Source organism: Anarrhichthys ocellatus, unplaced genomic scaffold, assembly GCF_004355925.1.
Source record: "Anarrhichthys ocellatus isolate YVR2014 unplaced genomic scaffold, GSC_Weel_1.0 scaffold17, whole genome shotgun sequence".
NCBI lineage: Eukaryota > Metazoa > Chordata > Actinopteri > Perciformes > Anarhichadidae > Anarrhichthys > Anarrhichthys ocellatus.
In genome coordinates this window covers 2,710,937-2,729,681 of record NW_022280047.1, presented here as the reverse complement: position 1 = coordinate 2,729,681, position 18,745 = coordinate 2,710,937, and the positions used below count along the sequence as shown (strand labels likewise).

At 40.7% G+C, this 18,745-nt stretch overlaps 5 protein-coding genes across 7 annotated transcripts in view; 2 read left to right on the top strand and 3 right to left on the bottom strand.

The window, feature by feature from the left end:
* LOC116388635 (serine/threonine-protein kinase prpf4B-like) overlaps positions 1-538 on the bottom strand; it is a gene marked incomplete at its 3' end in the record, with an annotated part of 3,456 nt that extends 2,918 nt beyond the window's left edge. The window contains exon 1 of the mRNA XM_031856678.1: positions 320-538. The remainder of the gene's footprint in view (positions 1-319) is intronic.
* A 2,972-nt stretch (positions 539-3,510) lies between these two features.
* Positions 3,511-4,956, top strand: sprb (sepiapterin reductase b). Its single transcript, XM_031856110.1, has 4 exons — positions 3,511-3,603; positions 3,685-3,913; positions 4,215-4,502; positions 4,802-4,956. The coding sequence occupies exons 1-4, from the start codon at positions 3,511-3,513 to the stop codon at positions 4,954-4,956; spliced, it is 765 nt and encodes a 254-aa protein (XP_031711970.1).
* Positions 4,957-6,387: 1,431 nt separating this feature from the next.
* smyd1b (SET and MYND domain containing 1b) lies at positions 6,388-14,345 on the top strand. 2 transcript variants are annotated; one of them, XM_031856853.1, is made up of 10 exons: positions 6,388-6,634; positions 7,384-7,560; positions 8,467-8,680; positions 9,295-9,425; positions 9,625-9,663; positions 10,457-10,652; positions 12,472-12,564; positions 12,687-12,850; positions 12,985-13,153; positions 13,329-14,345. In XM_031856853.1, the coding sequence occupies exons 1-10, from the start codon at positions 6,513-6,515 to the stop codon at positions 13,491-13,493; spliced, it is 1,470 nt and encodes a 489-aa protein (XP_031712713.1). In that variant the 5' UTR covers positions 6,388-6,512; the 3' UTR covers positions 13,494-14,345. The 2 variants fall into 2 exon arrangements, with proteins under 2 accessions (XP_031712713.1, XP_031712714.1); XM_031856854.1 differs by lacking the exon at positions 9,625-9,663.
* On the bottom strand, positions 13,596-15,936 carry LOC116388728 (fatty acid-binding protein, liver-type). Its single transcript, XM_031856855.1, has 4 exons — positions 15,586-15,936; positions 15,204-15,376; positions 15,005-15,097; positions 13,596-14,923 (listed from the first exon to the last, which is right to left on the bottom strand). The coding sequence occupies exons 1-4, from the start codon at positions 15,650-15,652 to the stop codon at positions 14,873-14,875; spliced, it is 384 nt and encodes a 127-aa protein (XP_031712715.1). The 5' UTR covers positions 15,653-15,936; the 3' UTR covers positions 13,596-14,872.
* An 844-nt stretch (positions 15,937-16,780) lies between these two features.
* On the bottom strand, positions 16,781-18,745 carry oxt (oxytocin). 2 transcript variants are annotated; one of them, XM_031856353.1, is made up of 4 exons: positions 18,640-18,745; positions 18,409-18,530; positions 17,794-17,998; positions 16,781-17,015 (listed from the first exon to the last, which is right to left on the bottom strand). In XM_031856353.1, exons 2-4 carry the CDS (start codon positions 18,526-18,528, stop codon positions 16,870-16,872), a joined length of 471 nt encoding a protein of 156 aa, XP_031712213.1. In that variant the 5' UTR covers positions 18,529-18,530; positions 18,640-18,745; the 3' UTR covers positions 16,781-16,869. The 2 variants fall into 2 exon arrangements, with proteins under 2 accessions (XP_031712213.1, XP_031712212.1); XM_031856352.1 differs by having other exon boundaries at positions 18,409-18,533; positions 18,640-18,738.

Here is an 18,745-nt window from a genome sequence, read left to right as displayed (position 1 = left end):
TCTCTCTCTCTCTCTCTCTCTCTCTCTCTCTCTCTCTCTCTCTCTCCCCCTCTCCCTTTTTCCTCTGCATCCCTGGGCGGCAAGGGCGGCTTTAGCAGCATCCGCATCAAGCCCTGAATCGACTGCGCTCCCAAACAATTACTCGCTAGGCCCCGTGACGAGAAACAAACGCACGACCCTCGCTGAATCCAAAAAAAAAAGAGAAAAGATAGAAAAGCCCACATCCAGATTAAAATGCACAGCGTCATTGACATTGACGACAGTGGCTTTGATTTACCGATTGTAGCATCCTGGCGGTCCATCATCAAAGGCTACTCACTGTTTTGCAGCTCGGCGGTTTGTAAGATGGCAGCCTCAATAAATAATATTGTCAGAAGACCAGCAACCTCAGTCCCGGTCGGGCTCTGAATTATTCTGCGTTGTTACCGTGGGTCGGTAATATTGGGGACGCTGTCTTCGACCGCTGTCAGCGTCGGATGCTGATGATGGAGTCGGTTGATACGCGCATCAGCTGAGAGACACACACCCACCTCTGGCCCCGCCCCTCAGGCTGCGTGAGACAAACGCCCCCTTTTGGCATTCGTCCAGTGCTCTCCCTCCGGAAAAGCCTATAGAGTCATATACAGTCCCCTGGATGGATGGATGGTTGTAGGTGGATGAGACTGTAGTGATGCTGCCTGACAAATATTTGAATATATAGAGGTGGAGGAAGTATTCAGATCCTTCACCTGAGTAAAACTACTAATATCACCCTGTGACAGTGACGTGTGCATATTATAGCCCTAGATTATTATTACTCACGCCTTATGTTTTACTCCTCTTGGTTGAGGTGGAGCTATTTTTTTGAAAGTATTTTGTTGTACTGCAGCTAATGATTTCTTCATCAGCTGATTATTTTCCCTATGAATCGATGAATTGTTTGGTTCACTCAGAGCCCAAAGTAACACCTTCCCAATGCTTGTTTTGTCCAACCACCGTTCCAAACCTCAATGTTATCAATAATAAATGATTAATAATTTGAATAATTGAAAAAGAAAAGCAAGCTGGAACCATAAAATGTTTTGCATTAAAAATGACTTTAACACTTTATATATATATATAGTTGTTATTCATTTTCCGTCAACTGATAATTGGTTAATGGACTAATCGTTTCACCACTTTTATATATTGTTGGGTAGGTTAATTAATAACAAAGCATAATGTTATATAAACTCTTCCTATTATTTGTGTGCAATTTGTAATACATTTTCAAGTAACAGTAACTAAAGCTGTAGTTAAGTAAAAACTATGACATTTCCCTCTGGAAGAAAAAAAGAGACATAAGTGTGCACAGTACTTGAGTAAATGTATTTAGTTATTCGACCACTGATTACAACTTAAAGTACTACTTCGGCAATGTACTAAGTACATTAGTATTGTACTCCATAAAGTTGGAGGACCTGGGAGTAGACAGATTTTTAAAATAATGCTGCAAAGGGCAAGATATCCTGATTTTTCTTCCCTGTCTGATATGGGTCAAGCTACAAATATACTGGATCCTACACTTCCCATAATGCAACTCAACACCACTCAGCCTAAAGCCCTGTTCTGTTCTTCCACTCAATGTTTATTTATCCAGTGTGCAGCCCTTTAGCATCGAGCTCTTGTTCCTGTTCCTAGTATTATTATCATTATGATAAAATAACATCTGAGACTCTCATGTATTCTCTTGGTTTTGATTTGCCTCCTCCTGTTGCTATCATTTTCTTAAATTTCTACTATTGTGTTGTCTTTCATGATTTGTATTGGAAGATGTTTGTATCTTTACAGTTGTTATATGTCCTCTACTCACATCTCTTATAATACTTTTATTGGAACTTATTATTCTCTGTTGCTCGTCCTTATTCTTTCCTGTTGAAGCGGTGAGGAGCACCAGTGTGGCCCCTGCAGGATGGGAGCGGAACATCCAAGGCCCACGGCACACATGATTAAATCCAACCCTCCAACCCTCCAAAGCTCCAAAGCCTTTCCAATGTACTTGAATGTCCATGAGATGGCAGTGGTGTTGTGTTGCTGGCAGTCTGCACTGGGACTTTTCGCAGCTGCAACACTGCTGTAAGCGTGGTGGGGAAAGACACTGGCTTTACATCTGTTTCATAGCTATAGGGATTCTCTGGCACCCTTTGGCCACTATGAGGCGCTATGATCTCTACCACCCAGCCCAGCTAAGTCTGTGTGCTGGCTCAAGGGAAGTCACAAATGTAGAACCTTTGCCTAAAACATAGGTTTTGTTTATTTATACAAATTAGGAAATGGAATGTATATGTATACCGTTCTTTACTGATTTACTTTAATGGCATTTTTGTATTTTTAACTGCCTATTTTATGTGTTTGGGATTTATGCTAGAAAAGCAGAATAAAACGATGCTATTCATTGACCTATAAGAAGGCCCAGTGGTGTCAGCTATTATAACAGGTCCCGGTTACTTACTGCCTCCTTTATTTTTTAAAAGTTTTAAAAACTGGTTGCTCGGCTTGCAGATAGGCTCAGCTTGTCAGTCTTGACAGATTTTTTGCGTCTAAACTAGCTACCGTTATTGTGACGTCTCTTCACATGAGCATAGAATAAATACTTGGCAACATCGACGTAGATTTTACCCAACAACCATCATTGTATTTCTATAGGCTAAATGATAAAAATACCAAAGAATATAATAAATTGATAATTTAATTGAATAGTTTTTTGTACTTTATTTATTGCTCTTCTGGTCTATGTAGAATAGGCATATCATTCACTTTTTTACTTTAAATTTGGCTATAGACTGCTACTGACTTTTTTTTTTAAAGGAAAGAAAACCATAAAGGTTTTCAAAACATTGTGGGTCAGAAGAGTTACAAATTAGACACCACAGACCACTAATAATACAATGGCACTAGTGTGGGAGCATCAGTCATCATGTGTCATTGCACAAGTCTTGGATCATTCGATTTTTTGATGCCTTCGGTGACTCAAAGGCCGTTGTTGTCTCTACCTACTTAGATAATGTTTGAAATATTCATGCATTCAGTTAATATTCTGTAAATAATTACAATTTATATTTGAACTAAGCTAGTCAAAAATCTTTTTTGTAAAAAAAAGAAAAAAATGTAATGAATGTAGCATCAAATACCAATATTATTATTCGGAATCAAATAGTGTTTTTAAAAAAAAAGTGTTTAAAAATATTCTTTTTTAGAAGCCTTTGAATGTGTAGGCCCAGTTATTCCATTTACCATTGTAGCCCATTACAGACAGAATTGCTTGAATCCTTTTCTTTTCACTCTGAACTGTGTAGACCATGCAATGCATTCGTTCTGCTTACACCTTGGGGTTATAAAAGCAGCTGTGTTCACATCTTCCTCACAAGATGTCAGTGGGCTTTCATCCTCTCATTTCACATCAGCTGTAATACCCCTTGCACGTCCACTTTTTCTCTTTGTTTCCCCGCCACTGGCAATCAGTGTTTTCCCCACCAGAGAAGATCTGTCAGGATGTCCGACATTACAAACCACAGGACTCTAGGCCGGAGTATCTGTATCATCACAGGAGCCTCCAAGGGATTCGGACGGGCGCTGGCACACAAAGTAAGTGATCAACTTGAGGAAAGAAGGTAAGATGAGAAACAGAAAGACCAGCAAACAAAGAAATGTCTCGTTTCTGTCCAGGTGTCCCGCTGGCTGAAGCCTGGCTCTATCCTCCTGCTGGTGGCTCGCTCTGAGACTCTGCTACAGGAGCTGAAGGAAGAGCTGCAGAGCTTCACAGAGGAACAGCAGACGGTGGTTCACTGCGTAGCTGTCGATCTGAGCACGAGAGAGGGGGTCAATGAAACAGTCAGCATGGCGAGGCAGGAAGCTGGAAATGAAATAGATCATGTGCTCCTGATCAACAATGCTGGTGAGTCTTAAATAAGTCTTCGTTGTCACCAAGCGGCCTATTCAATGCCACGATGGCGTGGAGTGAGGCTGGCCACCACACTGCTGTCAGGCTCATTTTCTGTAACCAGTGTTGCATGAAAGCATGGCAGAATTGAAAAGCTAGTTAAAAAGTCAGCCGTCTGCTAGTCTACCGTGAGTTGATGTTACACTGGTCACAGAAAAGACCAGTGTAACATCAGAGTGTAACTTCCGTTTCACTCTGATTTTAATCCCTCTCTATTATTTCCTTTCCACACCTCTCTCTCTCTTTCTACCCGCAGCCACTTTGGGAGAAATCTCCAACTTTGCGAGTTTTACCAACATCGAGGAGGTGAACTCCTATCTGTCCCTCAACGTGAGCTCTGCTCTGGCACTGACTGCAGGGATCCTGCAGGTGTTCCCCTGCGTACCGCTCCTGCGATGGAGCGTAGTGAACATCTCATCAGCCTTTGCACTGCAGCCCTTGCCGTCCTGGGTGCTCTACTGCACTGCCAAAGCAGCCAGGAAGATGATGTTCAGGGTGCTGGCTGAGGAGCAGCCACATGTCAAAGTCCTCAGCTACTCTCCAGGTATATTTTGATCGGTTGCTGTATACTCAGATATTTTTATGTTACCATTTATTTTTAACAGGAGCAATTCAAGTCCATCAACAATACTGTATGCACGTGTATCTGTTGTCTATTGGCCATAAATTAGATCAGCCATAGAAGACAACTGCATCAAATCTGCTACTATTACCTGGTAGCCAGCATCTATAATGTAGAATAAAAGAAAAGAAACTGAAAGGACATACTGTATCTCCACATTTGGTAAGCACATCCAGTATGCATGTCATTTTGAACAAGCTAATCCTTCGGGTTCCCTTCAGGTCCAATGGAGACAGATATGCAGAAGGAGATTCTGAGGTTGACAGGCGTCAAACATCATCTGTTGCCCTGCCAGGAGTCTGCTGACAAACTGGTGAAGCTGCTTCTGGACGATGACTTCATCTCAGGAGCACACCTCGACTTCTTCGAAGTGTGATATCGATATGAGACAGAGTGAAGAATGATCGTGTTCACCTCCTGTAAATTATTGGGTGACAGTGCCTGCTTAAGAATTGATAGATTTCTTGGCCACTGGTCTTAAATGAAAGAACTTAGTATAGAAACAAATAAAACACAGTAAAGTAGCTACATGTTGTGACATATAAAGATGACACATTCGGTATATAGAATACAATAACTTTCAGGAAATGTGGTGTACTGTCTGTAGGCCTCAGAGCTTGTGAAAGTACCTTCTTTTTGTTATTATTAATGAGATTTGCTCTGATATTGATTTTAACATGACAAAAGTCATGTTAATTATTGTCACTCCTTCATATTATCCTATTTTTTCTTTCCTTTTTAAAATTACTAAAACCTGTTTCTTTTGCAATCTATTTCTATTCTCTTGTTTGTGTTTGTTGCTGGTGAAAAGCATAAAGTTAAGCACAAATAGTCTTTAGCACAACTGTTGATTGAAATAGCATGTAGAAGATGTAGATGTATAGCATGTTTGAAGTATATATAGGAAAATAAAACACATCCACAAATCACTTTTGTATTTTCGCATTGAACTGTTCATTAGCAAAACACAACTTTAATTTACTGCTGAACTATGAAAAGTTATACACACATATAATACATCTATCGATAGATTAAACTGCTTTGGTCATTTTAAAGAAAGAGAATGCTGATGTAATAATAATCTGGATACATTGCAGGGCAGAAAACTGAAACCTTGGACGTTGTGGGTTAGAACAGGCTTTGACAAAACTTTGGTTTGACGCTGTCTAATACTTGGTCTGTGAAGCACTGCCATTCACGCCAAGTTGGAGAAGTATGGATGAAAATGTGAGGTTGGATGTGTGTGTGTGTGTGTGTGTTCATTGTAGCATACTGTGGGGACCTAAAACAGGTAATACACACATGTTGTGGGGTCTGGGTACATTCTGGGGACCCTAAAGCTCCCCCCCCCAAAGTGTTATGTTGCAAGTACAGAAAGAGAGAGTAAGTTCTAGAAAGCACCAGAACAGAGTAGGGGCAGAGAGTTAGCTCTGCTTCTGTCAAATTCCTCGCAGCTGTCTAACGTCACCACAGACTCTTGATAGACAGCCCCAACTGAGGGCCCAAAATAACCCCTCAGGGCCCGGGCACCTACCAATTCATGGTTGGGGTGGGGGGAATTTCAGGACAAAAAGCTAAAAGTGTGACCACAAATTGAAATAAATGTAAGAATCTGAGAGAACGACAGTGCGTTTCAGTGGTGTTACTCTCAGACAAGGCTTTATTGACAGGACAAGACATTTTATTTCTCAGTGGACTACAGACACAAAACACCATCAACCCATGTTTCTGCGACTGTTGGTGCAGTTTAAGAGGACGGCTATTTTAGTACCTCGGGTGTGGAATGTGCAGTTGCCATTGAAGAACACAGAGGTCACAGATCGGTCTATGAGTACACCATCGCTGCATTTAGCTTCTCTCTACCACTGAAACACTCATCGGTTCACCACTGACTCACTGTTCATCAGCGCCTCAGGAACCAGTGCAGGATCCATGGAGAACGTGGCGATATTTGACGCACCTGGAAAGGGAAGGGGTCTGAAGGCGACCAAGGAGTTCTGGGCTGGAGACGTCATTTTTGCCGAGCCCAGTGTTGCAGCTGTTGTGTTTGACAGGTACAGTGTAAGGATGCCAATTGGGGATGTGGACGCTCAATAGTGAGGGTGCGCTCAGGTGTGGTCATTATGGGGATATTTGGGCTGATGAACAACACATTATCTTTAATTTCTTTCTGTAGATTCAAAATATATCCACAATATCTTTCAGTTTCATGTTTTGGATGTCCATAGAGCCTGGTTTTAATCTGGTTTGATACTGAAACAAGAGTGCTATATTCTCACAGTATGTCACTTCATCATCATCACCGTCATCATCATCATCATCATCATCATCATGATGATGTAATGGCATGTAGACAACATGCGCCTCCATTGTAGACAGCTCATACTCGGGAATATTGTGACATGACTGTAACTAAGGAAGTGCTGGTAACATGAAGGAACTTTATGGGATCTATTGGAATTATCTTTATTCAGTAGTTGTTCTGTATCAAGAAATTTGAGAAATTCAGCTAGACTTTACTGTCAGATGTGCACGTATTCCGAGTACAAATTTTGGTAAAGAAGACTAGGGACTTTGAGTTGAGAATTATTTGTGATAACATGATGTGATTTGAAAAATAATATAGAAAGAATTAAGTTTAATGCTCATCTGAAAGGTTGTCTTCAAACCGATAGAGATGTATATAAAAGGAGAAAAATATCTCACTTACAGAGCATTTGGGCACCAGTGAGGTAAAGCCAACCCGCGGAACTCTTCCATCCACGACTATCTCAACTATTATCTTTCCACACTTTTTCTGCAGTCTAGCGGAGCGTATTTGCCACAGCTGTTTCCGCACACAAGACAAGCTACAGAGGTGCGGCCAGTGCAAATTTGCTCATTATTGTGACCGGACTTGTCAGCGCGCCGGCTGGGCCGAACACAAGCAAGAATGTGGTGCCATCAAAGCTTATGGCAAAACACCGAACGAGAACATCCGGTAAGTGGAAGGAAAGGGAAATAAGTTGTTACATGATGCTTGATTGTTTTTTTAAATTTGTTTTTTAGTGTGTGTGTGTGTGTGTGTGTGTGTGTGTGTGTGTGTGTGTGTGGACAAAACACAAGTAAGGAACCCACACACTAACGCTGAGACATGTTTGCTACAGTGTACTATTGTTAGTCCGTCCTACCAAATTAGAAAAGAAGAGGCTGGTTTGGTGCAATGTGGATTTTGATCAAAACAACATGAATGCATAGAGCCACATTCAATCAAATGAGTTAAGTCCAGTCAATTCGATTTTTTATTTTTATTATGTCCGTAACTTAAATAACGTCAACAAACCCAGGCTACCTTTCTTACGCAGAACCAAGATGTTTTTACTAAACCTTTAGGCTAACCAAGTATGGCTAGTTTAGTTGCCGAAACATAACCAAGTTGTTTTTGCTTTGTTTCAATTTACAACCCTAATCATGTCTTTAAGAATATAATCCAAACAAAGATTCACATTTTCCACACAGTTTGATACATGTTACAATCCGACTGAGCACGTGCCTGTTTTCCTTTTCCTTTCTGTTTTGCTGCTCAATGGAGTGCCTGTATGCGCTCCAAGTAAACCCAGTTTCACAGCACTGTCCAGATGACTCCCGCTGCTGTGATGTTTCGCGATCCTCTCAGAAAGATGCTCCAAATCGTAATGACACAGATTCTATGCAATCTAGGAATATGCTATATTCCTAGATAATACATTATAGCAGATAGTAACCTTTGAGAGTCAATAATAACATGATTTGTATGCACAGTTCTCTCTCTATGCCCCGGCTGCCCCTAATGACCGGTGGCCACTTGTATCTGATTTTTTTGTAGTCACCTCTCTTATTCTTCTGTTGTTTTTGATTTTGTGGTCAGTTTGGTGGCCCGCATCATGTGGCGCCATGACAAAGAGGGGAGCGTGATGTCTGACACGCAGCTGACCACACTGGAGGAGCTGGAGGATCACATTGCTGACATGCAAGAGGACGAGTTGAAGGATGTAAAAGTGGACATCCACAACTTCCTGGACTACTGGCCCCGCACCAGCAAGCAGCACACGATTGACGACATTTCACATTTTTTTGGAGTGGTGTGTTTATATGCGTTATCACGTTATTGGCCATCCCTCATTTTCCCAAGTTGTATCCAAAATCAAGGGCTTTTTTTTTTTGAGACAGGGCAGCCTCTCAGAGACTAAAATGAATGCATTCAGACATCCTTGTTAACTCGCATTCACAAAACGTATATCTATCTGTGATATCCTGTGCTTAATAACAAGTAACAATAACACTTTATGCACCCTGCAGCTTAGATCGTGTAACGTATTGACCAGTGACTGACCTGATGGAAATGAAGTGTATCTGATAGACTTCATGAGTTGACAAAAAACTTCCTGAACAAACGTTTAAACAAGCCACCGGGGGTGGTAAAATTAAAGAGCTGCTGGCCCCAACAGGCCCCAGTTCTGGGGTACAATGAGACAATTTGTTGTTTCCAACCTTTTTTGTTTATATCTTACAACAAAGCTAAGATTCTTCAAATGTATCTCTATGAACATCAGTTGGAACAACATACTACCACAGCTGTAGTCTCCAATAACACTTAAGAGTAGATATTTTTTGAAATCCTCAACTTGCACAAGTTGCACAAACTCCTCCATTATTAGCTCTGTGTCCACATTAATATTTGCCCTCTTTCTCTCAGATTAACTGTAACGGTTTCACTGTGAGTGACCAGAGGGGCCTTCAGGCAGTGGGAGTTGGTCTTTTCCCAAATTTGTGTTTGGTGAATCATGACTGCTGGCCAAACTGCACCGTGATCCTCAACCACGGCAAGTAAGTACAACAAAATACCTCTTCAGTTTCTGTTTGTCCTTGAAAGAATTAGTTGTTTTTATTCAGCTGAACTTGACTTGATAAAAAATGTGAAACATTTTCAGAGTTGGTGTGCGTTTGCGTGCTGTTGTGTATTGTGTGTGAAATGTGTTTGTTAAGGTTGCATTTGGTGTAAAACTGCTTCCTGTTTGTCTTTCAGTCAATCGGCTGTGAATACTATGTTTCATTCTCAACGGAGGTGCGTTACCTCAACCTCAACCTTTTCAAAGTCTTATTTATTAGAGCACCATTGAGACCATGACATTATCAGCATATTACCGCCGTCATCCCTCCCACTCCGTCGATTATAGAAAATACAAGTTTTTGTCAGTAGTGACCTGTAGGTTTGATGTGACTCAGACTTCACATCAAAATGTCAACATGCATCTTGAATGCTCTAACCTTCACTTAAAGTCTGGTATGAGGTTTTTTTTGACCTGCTGAAAGCTCGTTTTTCAGTCACCGATATTTCTCTAACCGTTTGTCATGTCAACACATAGCTTCTTTCTCTTGCTACTGGTTTGTCACTTTGTGTGTTTTGTTGATGTGTGTTTGTAGCGTGCGTCTGTCCATCATCAAGAAAGTGTATTAGAAGCTTCTCTCATTTGTAACAACTTTCATTCCCATTAGTTCACTTCTAACACCATCTAACACCAGGCTAAAACATGGCAAAAATAACTTTTCCATGTAAATATCCCAAATCATTTCATTTCTAAGCCTTTTATTTTTCACACATTTTTTTAATAAATAAAGAAATCCCAAATTCAGTTTTACATCTTTGCAAAAAAAAAAAAATAAAAAAAAATGAATGAACTGAATTTTGCCTTAAGTGTGAAATAATCTTCATTAACATTAATTCCTTCAATCCTTCGACTGGATTGACTGAAAGCCACACTATGGAACTGAGTTTCACCATCAATCAAAAACTGTCAGTGAAAGAAACCTAAATGAAGTCACTTCTGCTTGCATTCAACTGCGTTCCTCTTCTTCAGGATTGAGCTGCGTTCTCTCGGTAAGATCGAGGAGGGAGAGGAGCTGACGGTCGCATACGTGGACTTCTTGAATTTGTCAGAGGAGAGGCGAAGACTGCTGAAAGCACAATACTTCTTTGACTGCACATGCGAGCACTGCAAGGGCCACATCAAAGATGACTTGAAGATGGCGGGCACGGAAGTGGACGGAGTCAAGGTGTGTGTCCGTCGATTTGAGTGAAGTGAGATAATGACTTGAATACTGCAGAAGGCAGAGAAGAGGCGAACCCTCTCTCTAGATTTAGTCCCACATGATAAGGACAGACGGGAAACATGAGGAGCAGAGCCGCAGTGACTATTTTAAGCAAAGATAACTCCTGATGTATTCACTGTGTGTAAGGGGGTGCATTTCTTCACGTGAGGTAGAGAAACAAAATACTTAATTCACTCAAAGGTAGAAACTGTATGTCAATGATCTACAACATACCATTACCTTACTATCTTATCCATGTACTATTTTATAGTCTACCACTATCAGAAGAGCAGTAAGATAAGAGTAAATCACTGCATTACACACCATAGCAAAGTGTGGCAATGAATGACAACACTTCACATGATCTGTCTAACATGAGACACACAAGCTTGTGTAGTGTAGATTGTATGTGTGGGTCCCAAGTTACATGTATGTATATATCATTCTGACACTCTGACCAGAGCTGTTATGTGTCTGATAATCACCATGATAACTATGAAGTGTCTTCTGATCATGTGTCAGAGGACATCTTGTTTGTTACTAGTAAGATAAACATTCACGTCTTGGACGTCCTTCAGCAGGTCAAAGGTCTTTTTAAGAAAAAAAAAAATAACAATCACTTCATGGGCCTAAAGACAAAGAAAACCTGTGATGTCTCTCATGTCTCTATATGACCCACCAGTGGCGGGCCGTGCATTTTACACCTGGGCCTTCTGTGCTGTCCTACTGCAGTTGAATAACCTAATTATGACACCACAGCGACGGTTATTATTTGTTTCTAGGTGTGTAACAATACACGTATTCGTATTATACCGTTCGGTACGAGGCTTACGAACCAAACAATACGTTTTAGTTATACTAGTGCATTTGGAAAATGTAGAAGCTTAAATTGTGGGAAATGTAATGTTTTCGGTGGACTGCGCTCACGTAGGAGACAACGGGCTGTGTGACCTCTCAACCCGGAACTAAAAAAACCAAAACAAAAAACAGCTGAGGCTACGCTAAACTAGCTAAACGGGAAAACAACAGCACACAAGCTACGAACTCTCCCCGCAGGTTTAGGTAGCTGTTGCCTACTGATTCAGACAAGAGCATGAGCCATTCAAATATTATTCACATCAGAGGGAACAATATTCACCATATCATAAAAACAACACCATAGAAAATCTAACAGTAGTAACGCTACTGTAGATGTAAAAACACAAAAGCAGTTCACTTATCACAGCTGCTGTTCACTTAAAGACAAAGTCCATCCTCCTTTCTTTGTTAACAAAGAGTTTAATACCGCGGTTGTACAGAACATCGGTTCAGTTCCAGCCAGAGCCAGAAAGATCTGATTGGTTGAAGACTACGACAATCAACAATAACTTCCCCATTTACTTAAACTGCAAAGTCTACATAGAGGACCTCGGGCCTCTCTTCTATAGAGACAGCATAGAGGTGAAATCTGATTGGATAAAAGCTCTCCTTAAAACAAGCTGTGCTGGAAGCAGCGCTGCAGGCTGGAAGCAGAGCAACAGAGGAAGACAGGAGCTGTGCAATGAGAAGATAAGCTAATGGGGAAAAAAATTGTAGTGTATTTATGAAAAATTATTAAATGATAAAATAGCTATAACTTTGTGATTCTGTCTAGGGCAGCAGAGAAGGCTTAGCTGGCCCTGACGGCCCACCACTGTGACCTACATAATTCAGCGAGAAGACTGTACATTTCTGTATAATTATTCTTAATGCTTTCATTGTCAGTGTGTTAATTCTTGATTTGTCTCCCATCTTCATCTCGTAGCCTACAGAGGAACAAGTGAAAGAGGCAACAGATTATTGCTATCAAATGCTGGAGAAGATGGACAACGCTCGACTAAGTGGCAACTACCATGAGGTATTGTTTTTAAATCACCAACAACACCAGATAAATGTTTGTTTTTTCTTCTTTTATCTTACTAGAGCTCAATCCTACTTTCCATGTTTTTTGAAAATGTATCTGTTTATTATTTTATTTAGGTGGTGAAAATCTGCAAGGACTGCATAGAGAAGACGGAGCCAGTTTTGGCTAACACTCACATCTACCAGGTGCGTATGTGGAGCACATTAAGTGAGGTGCAAGCTTACCTGCAGTTCTTCAATGATGCTGCAGACTACTCCCGCAAAATGGTGGAGGGATACATGTGAGTACAGAGATGTTGTGCAGTGTGTTGCGATATACATGCACATCTTTTTTTTTTTATCCAATAATAAGATTACGAAACACACTGACTGAAATATAATTTAAAAAAATAAATAAAACATCTTCCTCTGACAGGAAACTGTACCACCCTAACAATGCTGCTCTCGGTATGGCGGCCATGCGAGCAGGAGTGACTCACTGGCAAGGTGGGGAGATAGAGACTGCCCATGGGATGATCTGCAGGGCCTACGGCATTCTCATGGTCACCCACGGTCCAACACATCCCATCACCAAGGACCTGGAGGTAAGCTCCCCTTAAACCTGAAAGCTTTTCCCTGGTTCAGCTGAAATGCTTTTTTTAAGCAAAATGTAGGTTGTAGTTGGAAAATGACAAGCCCACAATTCTTTACTTATATAGTATAACTAACTCATTGGCAAACATTCAAAGCGCTGTGTCGTCCTTCCTGATATCTCTATAGTCGATGCGTATGCAGACGGAGATGGAGCTGAAGATGTTCAAGCAGAACGAGTACGTTTACCACAGTATGAGAGAGGCAGCTCTGAAGAACAAGCCAATGTCCATGATGCATGAACCCAGGTCTGTGGAGGAGGGAATCAAGAATCTCTTCCACCGGAGGAAGTAAAAAAAAAAAAAAAAAAAAAAAAAAAAAAAAAAATCAAGAATGAACCATCCCATTGTTTACTGTTGACAGTTTGAGTGTTGGTGTGTGAGTCTGCACATTTAGTCACAAGGTCATTTTGTTTATTAAAAAGATCTCACGTGGTACTTGTACACTTTATTTTCAATACTCCAAATCCAGTGGAAGCGCTGAAAGTAGCAGTATTATTTTTTTGAAAGTATGCAGTAGCTCTATTGCCATCAATAGTTTAGCTATACGCTCCTGAAGTCAGATACATTTTAACCAGGTAATTTATTACCAGCATGAAAGAAAGTTTAGAAGCCCAACCAGCTTTTGAATAATTGTTAGCTGCACACATGTAATGAAATGGGGATATTTCATTGAGAAAGTGGTTTTGTAATATACGTCTTGTGCCAAAGACGATTTAATCTCGTCAACCCAGTGGACTACAGGCATGTTCTTCAATCCCCGCTTTACTTTTTGCACCGTTTTCAATTCTGCAACACACTTACAAAACACCACACAAGGTTTCTCACATTAAACACTTTCAAGAACGAAATCTCATGCAATCTTTGGGGAAACAATTAAAAATGCTCCTTGAATTGGCAACACACAGATAAACAATTAATTGAACACAAGTCAATGTGACCCTCAGCACAAGAAAGACCTCAAGTTACCTCACGCGAACAACATTGCGTGTGCTGTGGAGGAGGCGATGCGGCCAGACCCCAACAGAAGGCAGGGTCCAAAACTAATTTCCATTGCAGGCATTTTACAATAAGCCATTAATTCTACTTCTGTCTGTTGTGAAAACATGCAATTGCAAAAATAAAACAAAAGCATTTTATTCAGATTTTCCTGAAATGCACCTGTGAGGAACAAAAATAAAAAGACTGTATGAAGTTAAGTCGGTGCATTTCTGCAAAATAATTCATACTGTACCATTGAATCATTTTGTTGCATAAGTGCCATTTTGAAAATGGGTGGTTTGATTGCAGCAGTTCATTTTGAAATAGGTTAAGATGCTCATCTCGTTGGCTTGTGTGTGAAGTGCTAAAACAATTTGTCATGTTCTGCAAGGAGTGGGGGAAAAAAAAAAAAAATAAAAAAAAAAAAATAAAAATTTGATTCGCAGCCCCCACCTACCTTGATGCACACTCATGTCATTAGCGCATGTCATCCTGCAGTCAAGTTTAAAGTGGCCTTTAGCCAATTCTAAACACGTCACCCTCACAAAAGGCATCCAGTCCCATGATCTTACAGCTCTCCTTTTGTTCCAGTACACAAAGCAAGCAATTTCAAGCAAAAACAAGCAATTTCTAAAAGTCCTCAGAAATCAAGATAGTGCTGCTTTTTATGTTACCGTTTTTATTATCCCATATTTACATGCGTTTGCTCGTCCTCTTGTACACAATGCTGCCAAGAGTCATAGTCTGGAGGGAGAAAAAAAAAGTCACATTAGAAATGTTTTAAGATTCATTCGATAAGTCACAAAATTCATGTTGTCTACTCACATTGACAATTGTGTTTCCATCCACCAGTTCTGTGACAGACTCAATTCCCTTCAGGCTAACCATCAGCTTGTTGCCATCACGCTGAACCACCGCCTTAAAGAGGCATAAAACAAGATCAATGTGCATGAGGATTAAGTAACATGCAATTTTACAACATTAGTTCAGGTTTCTGCATCCTTAAGTTTAGTGCACGCCTTACCTTGGCCTTCTCCCCAGTGAGCGTCTCCAGCTCCGCCTCTTCTCCTATCTTGAAGGTGTTGACGAGGACCTTTGAGCCGGTGGTGACGGTCACTTTGAAGTTGTCACCATCCTCCTCGATCTCAGAGATGCTCTTTATGTCTTTGCTTTTCTGGATGAGTTCGTCAGGGAGACCTCAAGACAGAAAAGCAACAGATTGAGAAACCACCCATTACAGTGATTACAAGATAAACATCACTAGACAAGTCAGCAAAACCATTTGATTGCATACATTTCTCATGTTCTGACTTTTTTTTGTTAAATAACCCAGTTCAAAATCCCAATGCAAACACTTTTAAAGCTTCCGGTCAAAAAACTGTGAGGAAAGAGAGTTGTAATCTCACCAATGGCCTTCATGAAAGACTCAAAGTTCTCCTGAGACTCCAGCTGGTACTTTCCAGAGAACGACATGGTTTCAGACAGTGAAGGTGAGAGAGAAGTGGTTGACTGCCTGTTTTATACTCTCAAACTCCAGGGCTGCAATCATTAACCACAGGTGTCTGAAATTAAGGCAACTCCCGCCCACTTCCGGATCCRCCCCTGCAGATGAGGACGGAGAGATAAAAGAGGTACTCAGTGACTTAGCTAAAGTTAAGTAGGTCTTCATGCAGAGGAGAGGACAAGTGCCCGTTACTTGGGGTTCACGCATAGAAAATAAATGTAATGATGTCATCCGAAGGCACATCTGATTACATGAGTCATACCCCAAAAGCTGCTGACTGGACATATCATTGCTGTCATATATTTGCAGCCTGGTAAAAAAACCTGCTGCAAGTTGTCACTGCTTTACACAGCGTGAACTGTTCTCTATATTTCATAACAAAGATACTTTACTCAGGTCACCAGGTTAAAGATAAGAAAACAGAGCTCTCACGGCTCAGACTAAAATGTGATAAAGTGATACAATCAAACACAATGTCAATCATCTGTCATCAGTGTTCCTGAAGGAAATTCGTCAACCTGCTGTGTTTCATTCATTTTTCAGCATTCACCTTTAAAAAAAAAAAACCCCAGAGCTTGTGGTCAAACCATAAATTTAAAAACAATGGATCAAAGGTGACTACCATACAAGATAACCGTCATAACTGTTGCAACAGTGATATTGTGTCACATGAGTTGTCACGATGTATTGTCACACATACACACACACACATCGTCATGTGAGGACCCTTTGGATTCACTCACAGTGGACTGTTACAGGATTATGAAAACATCTGAAAAGATAAAGACGGCTGTGGGCTTTGTACGTTTGGTGATAGTGGAATATAGTGTTACACTGCAGCCCGATAAGCTTTATGCTGATTTATCCTTTGCCACGTAGAGAAAACGATTCAGAGGTTTTGAAACTTCAGCCAAATTGTATTCAAGGTGCTCGTAATTAAAAGAAACAACGACATTTAATACTCTCTCAAAACTTTATTTCAACATGCAGATATCTGGATGACACTGTCAATATTCATCCCTTTTTTCATACATAAAAATATATTGACAAAGGCACTCTACAGAAGTACTCCAGGGAAACGAGCGAGGACAAACATGGGGGTACAACTATATGAACTACAACTACAAGTCCCACGTCGTCTCTACGGCTGAAGAGTTTCCCATGAGACCTCGCTGTCAGCAGCAGCTCATTGGCGAACTCGATGAGGAGAATTGAGGCCAGCCAGATGCAGGATCCTGAGGATGATGTCACTGGGGTCGCTTCCTTCGAATTGGCCGGTCTGGTCGTCTCCTTCCTCCTCGACGAGGCAGGATTGGTCTGTGGTGCAGCTTTCTGTGAAACAGTTCAGACAAAAACAAACAAAGTTATCACTGAGGACTTGGTCGTGTTATTGCAGACTTTACAATATTTTGTTATCAGGTTTTTTGACCCAGGGCCGTGAACTGTTTCAGAACAAGAGGGCAAACGATCGAAGAAAAGTTCACAGTGACGTCAACCGCAAAGACAGTGTGTTGCTTAGCTAATTGTACACACAGTGATTTGTTCCACTTAGCTGAAACAAAGCTTGTAATTCAAAATAACTACTAGAAAACCACATAAATCAATCCTGTATGGTGGAAAATAACAAAGTACATTTAGAATTTGAGATTCGTTTAATGTTACTTTATACTTTCCTCGACTGCGTTTCAGAAGGAAATATTGTACTCTTTACTCCACTACATAGTTAGTAGTTATAGATGCTTTACAGATTCAGATGTTAAATACCACTAATGAGCATATATATCCTAACACATTGTTGTGCAGTCTATTAAACCACCCAATAGTGTATGAAATAACTAGAATCAACTGTCAGCTACAACATTAAAATGCCATTTACATAGTAATGCAATGCAGTAACTACGATCTAATGGTATAATGAACAACTCTGATGGAGCCATTTTTGCCTTACTTTAATTAAGGTAATGTTGCTGATAATGACGCTGTAGTTTTACTCACTTCAGTAAAGTTTTAAATGCAGGACTTTTATTTTGACAGAGGGCTACTTTTACTCAAGTAAAAGTTCTAAATACTTCTTCCACCACTGCCCAAATATACTTCAGGACATCCTGACCTGCATCACAACAGAGTCCCGAAGCAGCGCAGCGTCCTCCCTCAGATCCACAGGGTCTCCCTCCTGCATGGCAGGGGGTGAGCAGGTAGTTCTCCTCCACGCAGTGAGCCGTTTCCGGGGAGCCCAGCAGGCAGCCGAGGCCCTCCCCGCAGCAGATACTGGGGCCGAAGCAGTGGCCTCTGTCTCCGGGGCCGCACGACATGCACTGGAGGAGGAATTGATTGATTATTATAGCTATTTAGAATTATGTGGATGCAGTTTAGCTCAGTGTAGAGCATTTAATGTGAGCTATGTGTCTCTACAGTGAAATTTTAGGTTTTTATTCCTTTTTTCTTGTTTGAGCATGACAGTTTCAGTCCAAACTCAGATTTTTTTTAGGTTTGATTCAAATAAAAGTGTTCTAAGAGGTACTTTGACATTTAACCAACAACAGCTTATTTAATCGTTGTTCCTTGTCTACATCAAAGGTGTAAGAATAGAGGGTGTTGTAGATCATAAAACCCTTTTGGGCTATATGAATAAAATGGACTTAACATGAAAAAAACCTCTTTGATTCTAGCAGACCTTTGTCAGTTTATGATATATTTACTATATATATTGGAAAAAGCAGCTCACCTTTCGCAGCGGTGCATCCATGATAGACCTCTTCCCACCGATAGGACAGTTAGAGATGTAACACGCTGAACATACAGACAGGAGAAAAAGTACGCACACGGACACAGCAGCTCCAGTCATTTCTGCTGAGAAAGTGGAAGAAAGAGGAAAAAAGAAACCAGTTACACTCAATATACCAAAACATCCACAGACCACAAAATCTAGACACTAATCTGCGGAAACAAAACTCACTTGTCGCTAAATCTCTTGATGTAGGTGCGGTTGATTTGAAGTGTTGCTTCCAGATGCTCCTAATGCTTCTTCTGTTCTTGGTGCCTCTCACATGTCTTATATACCT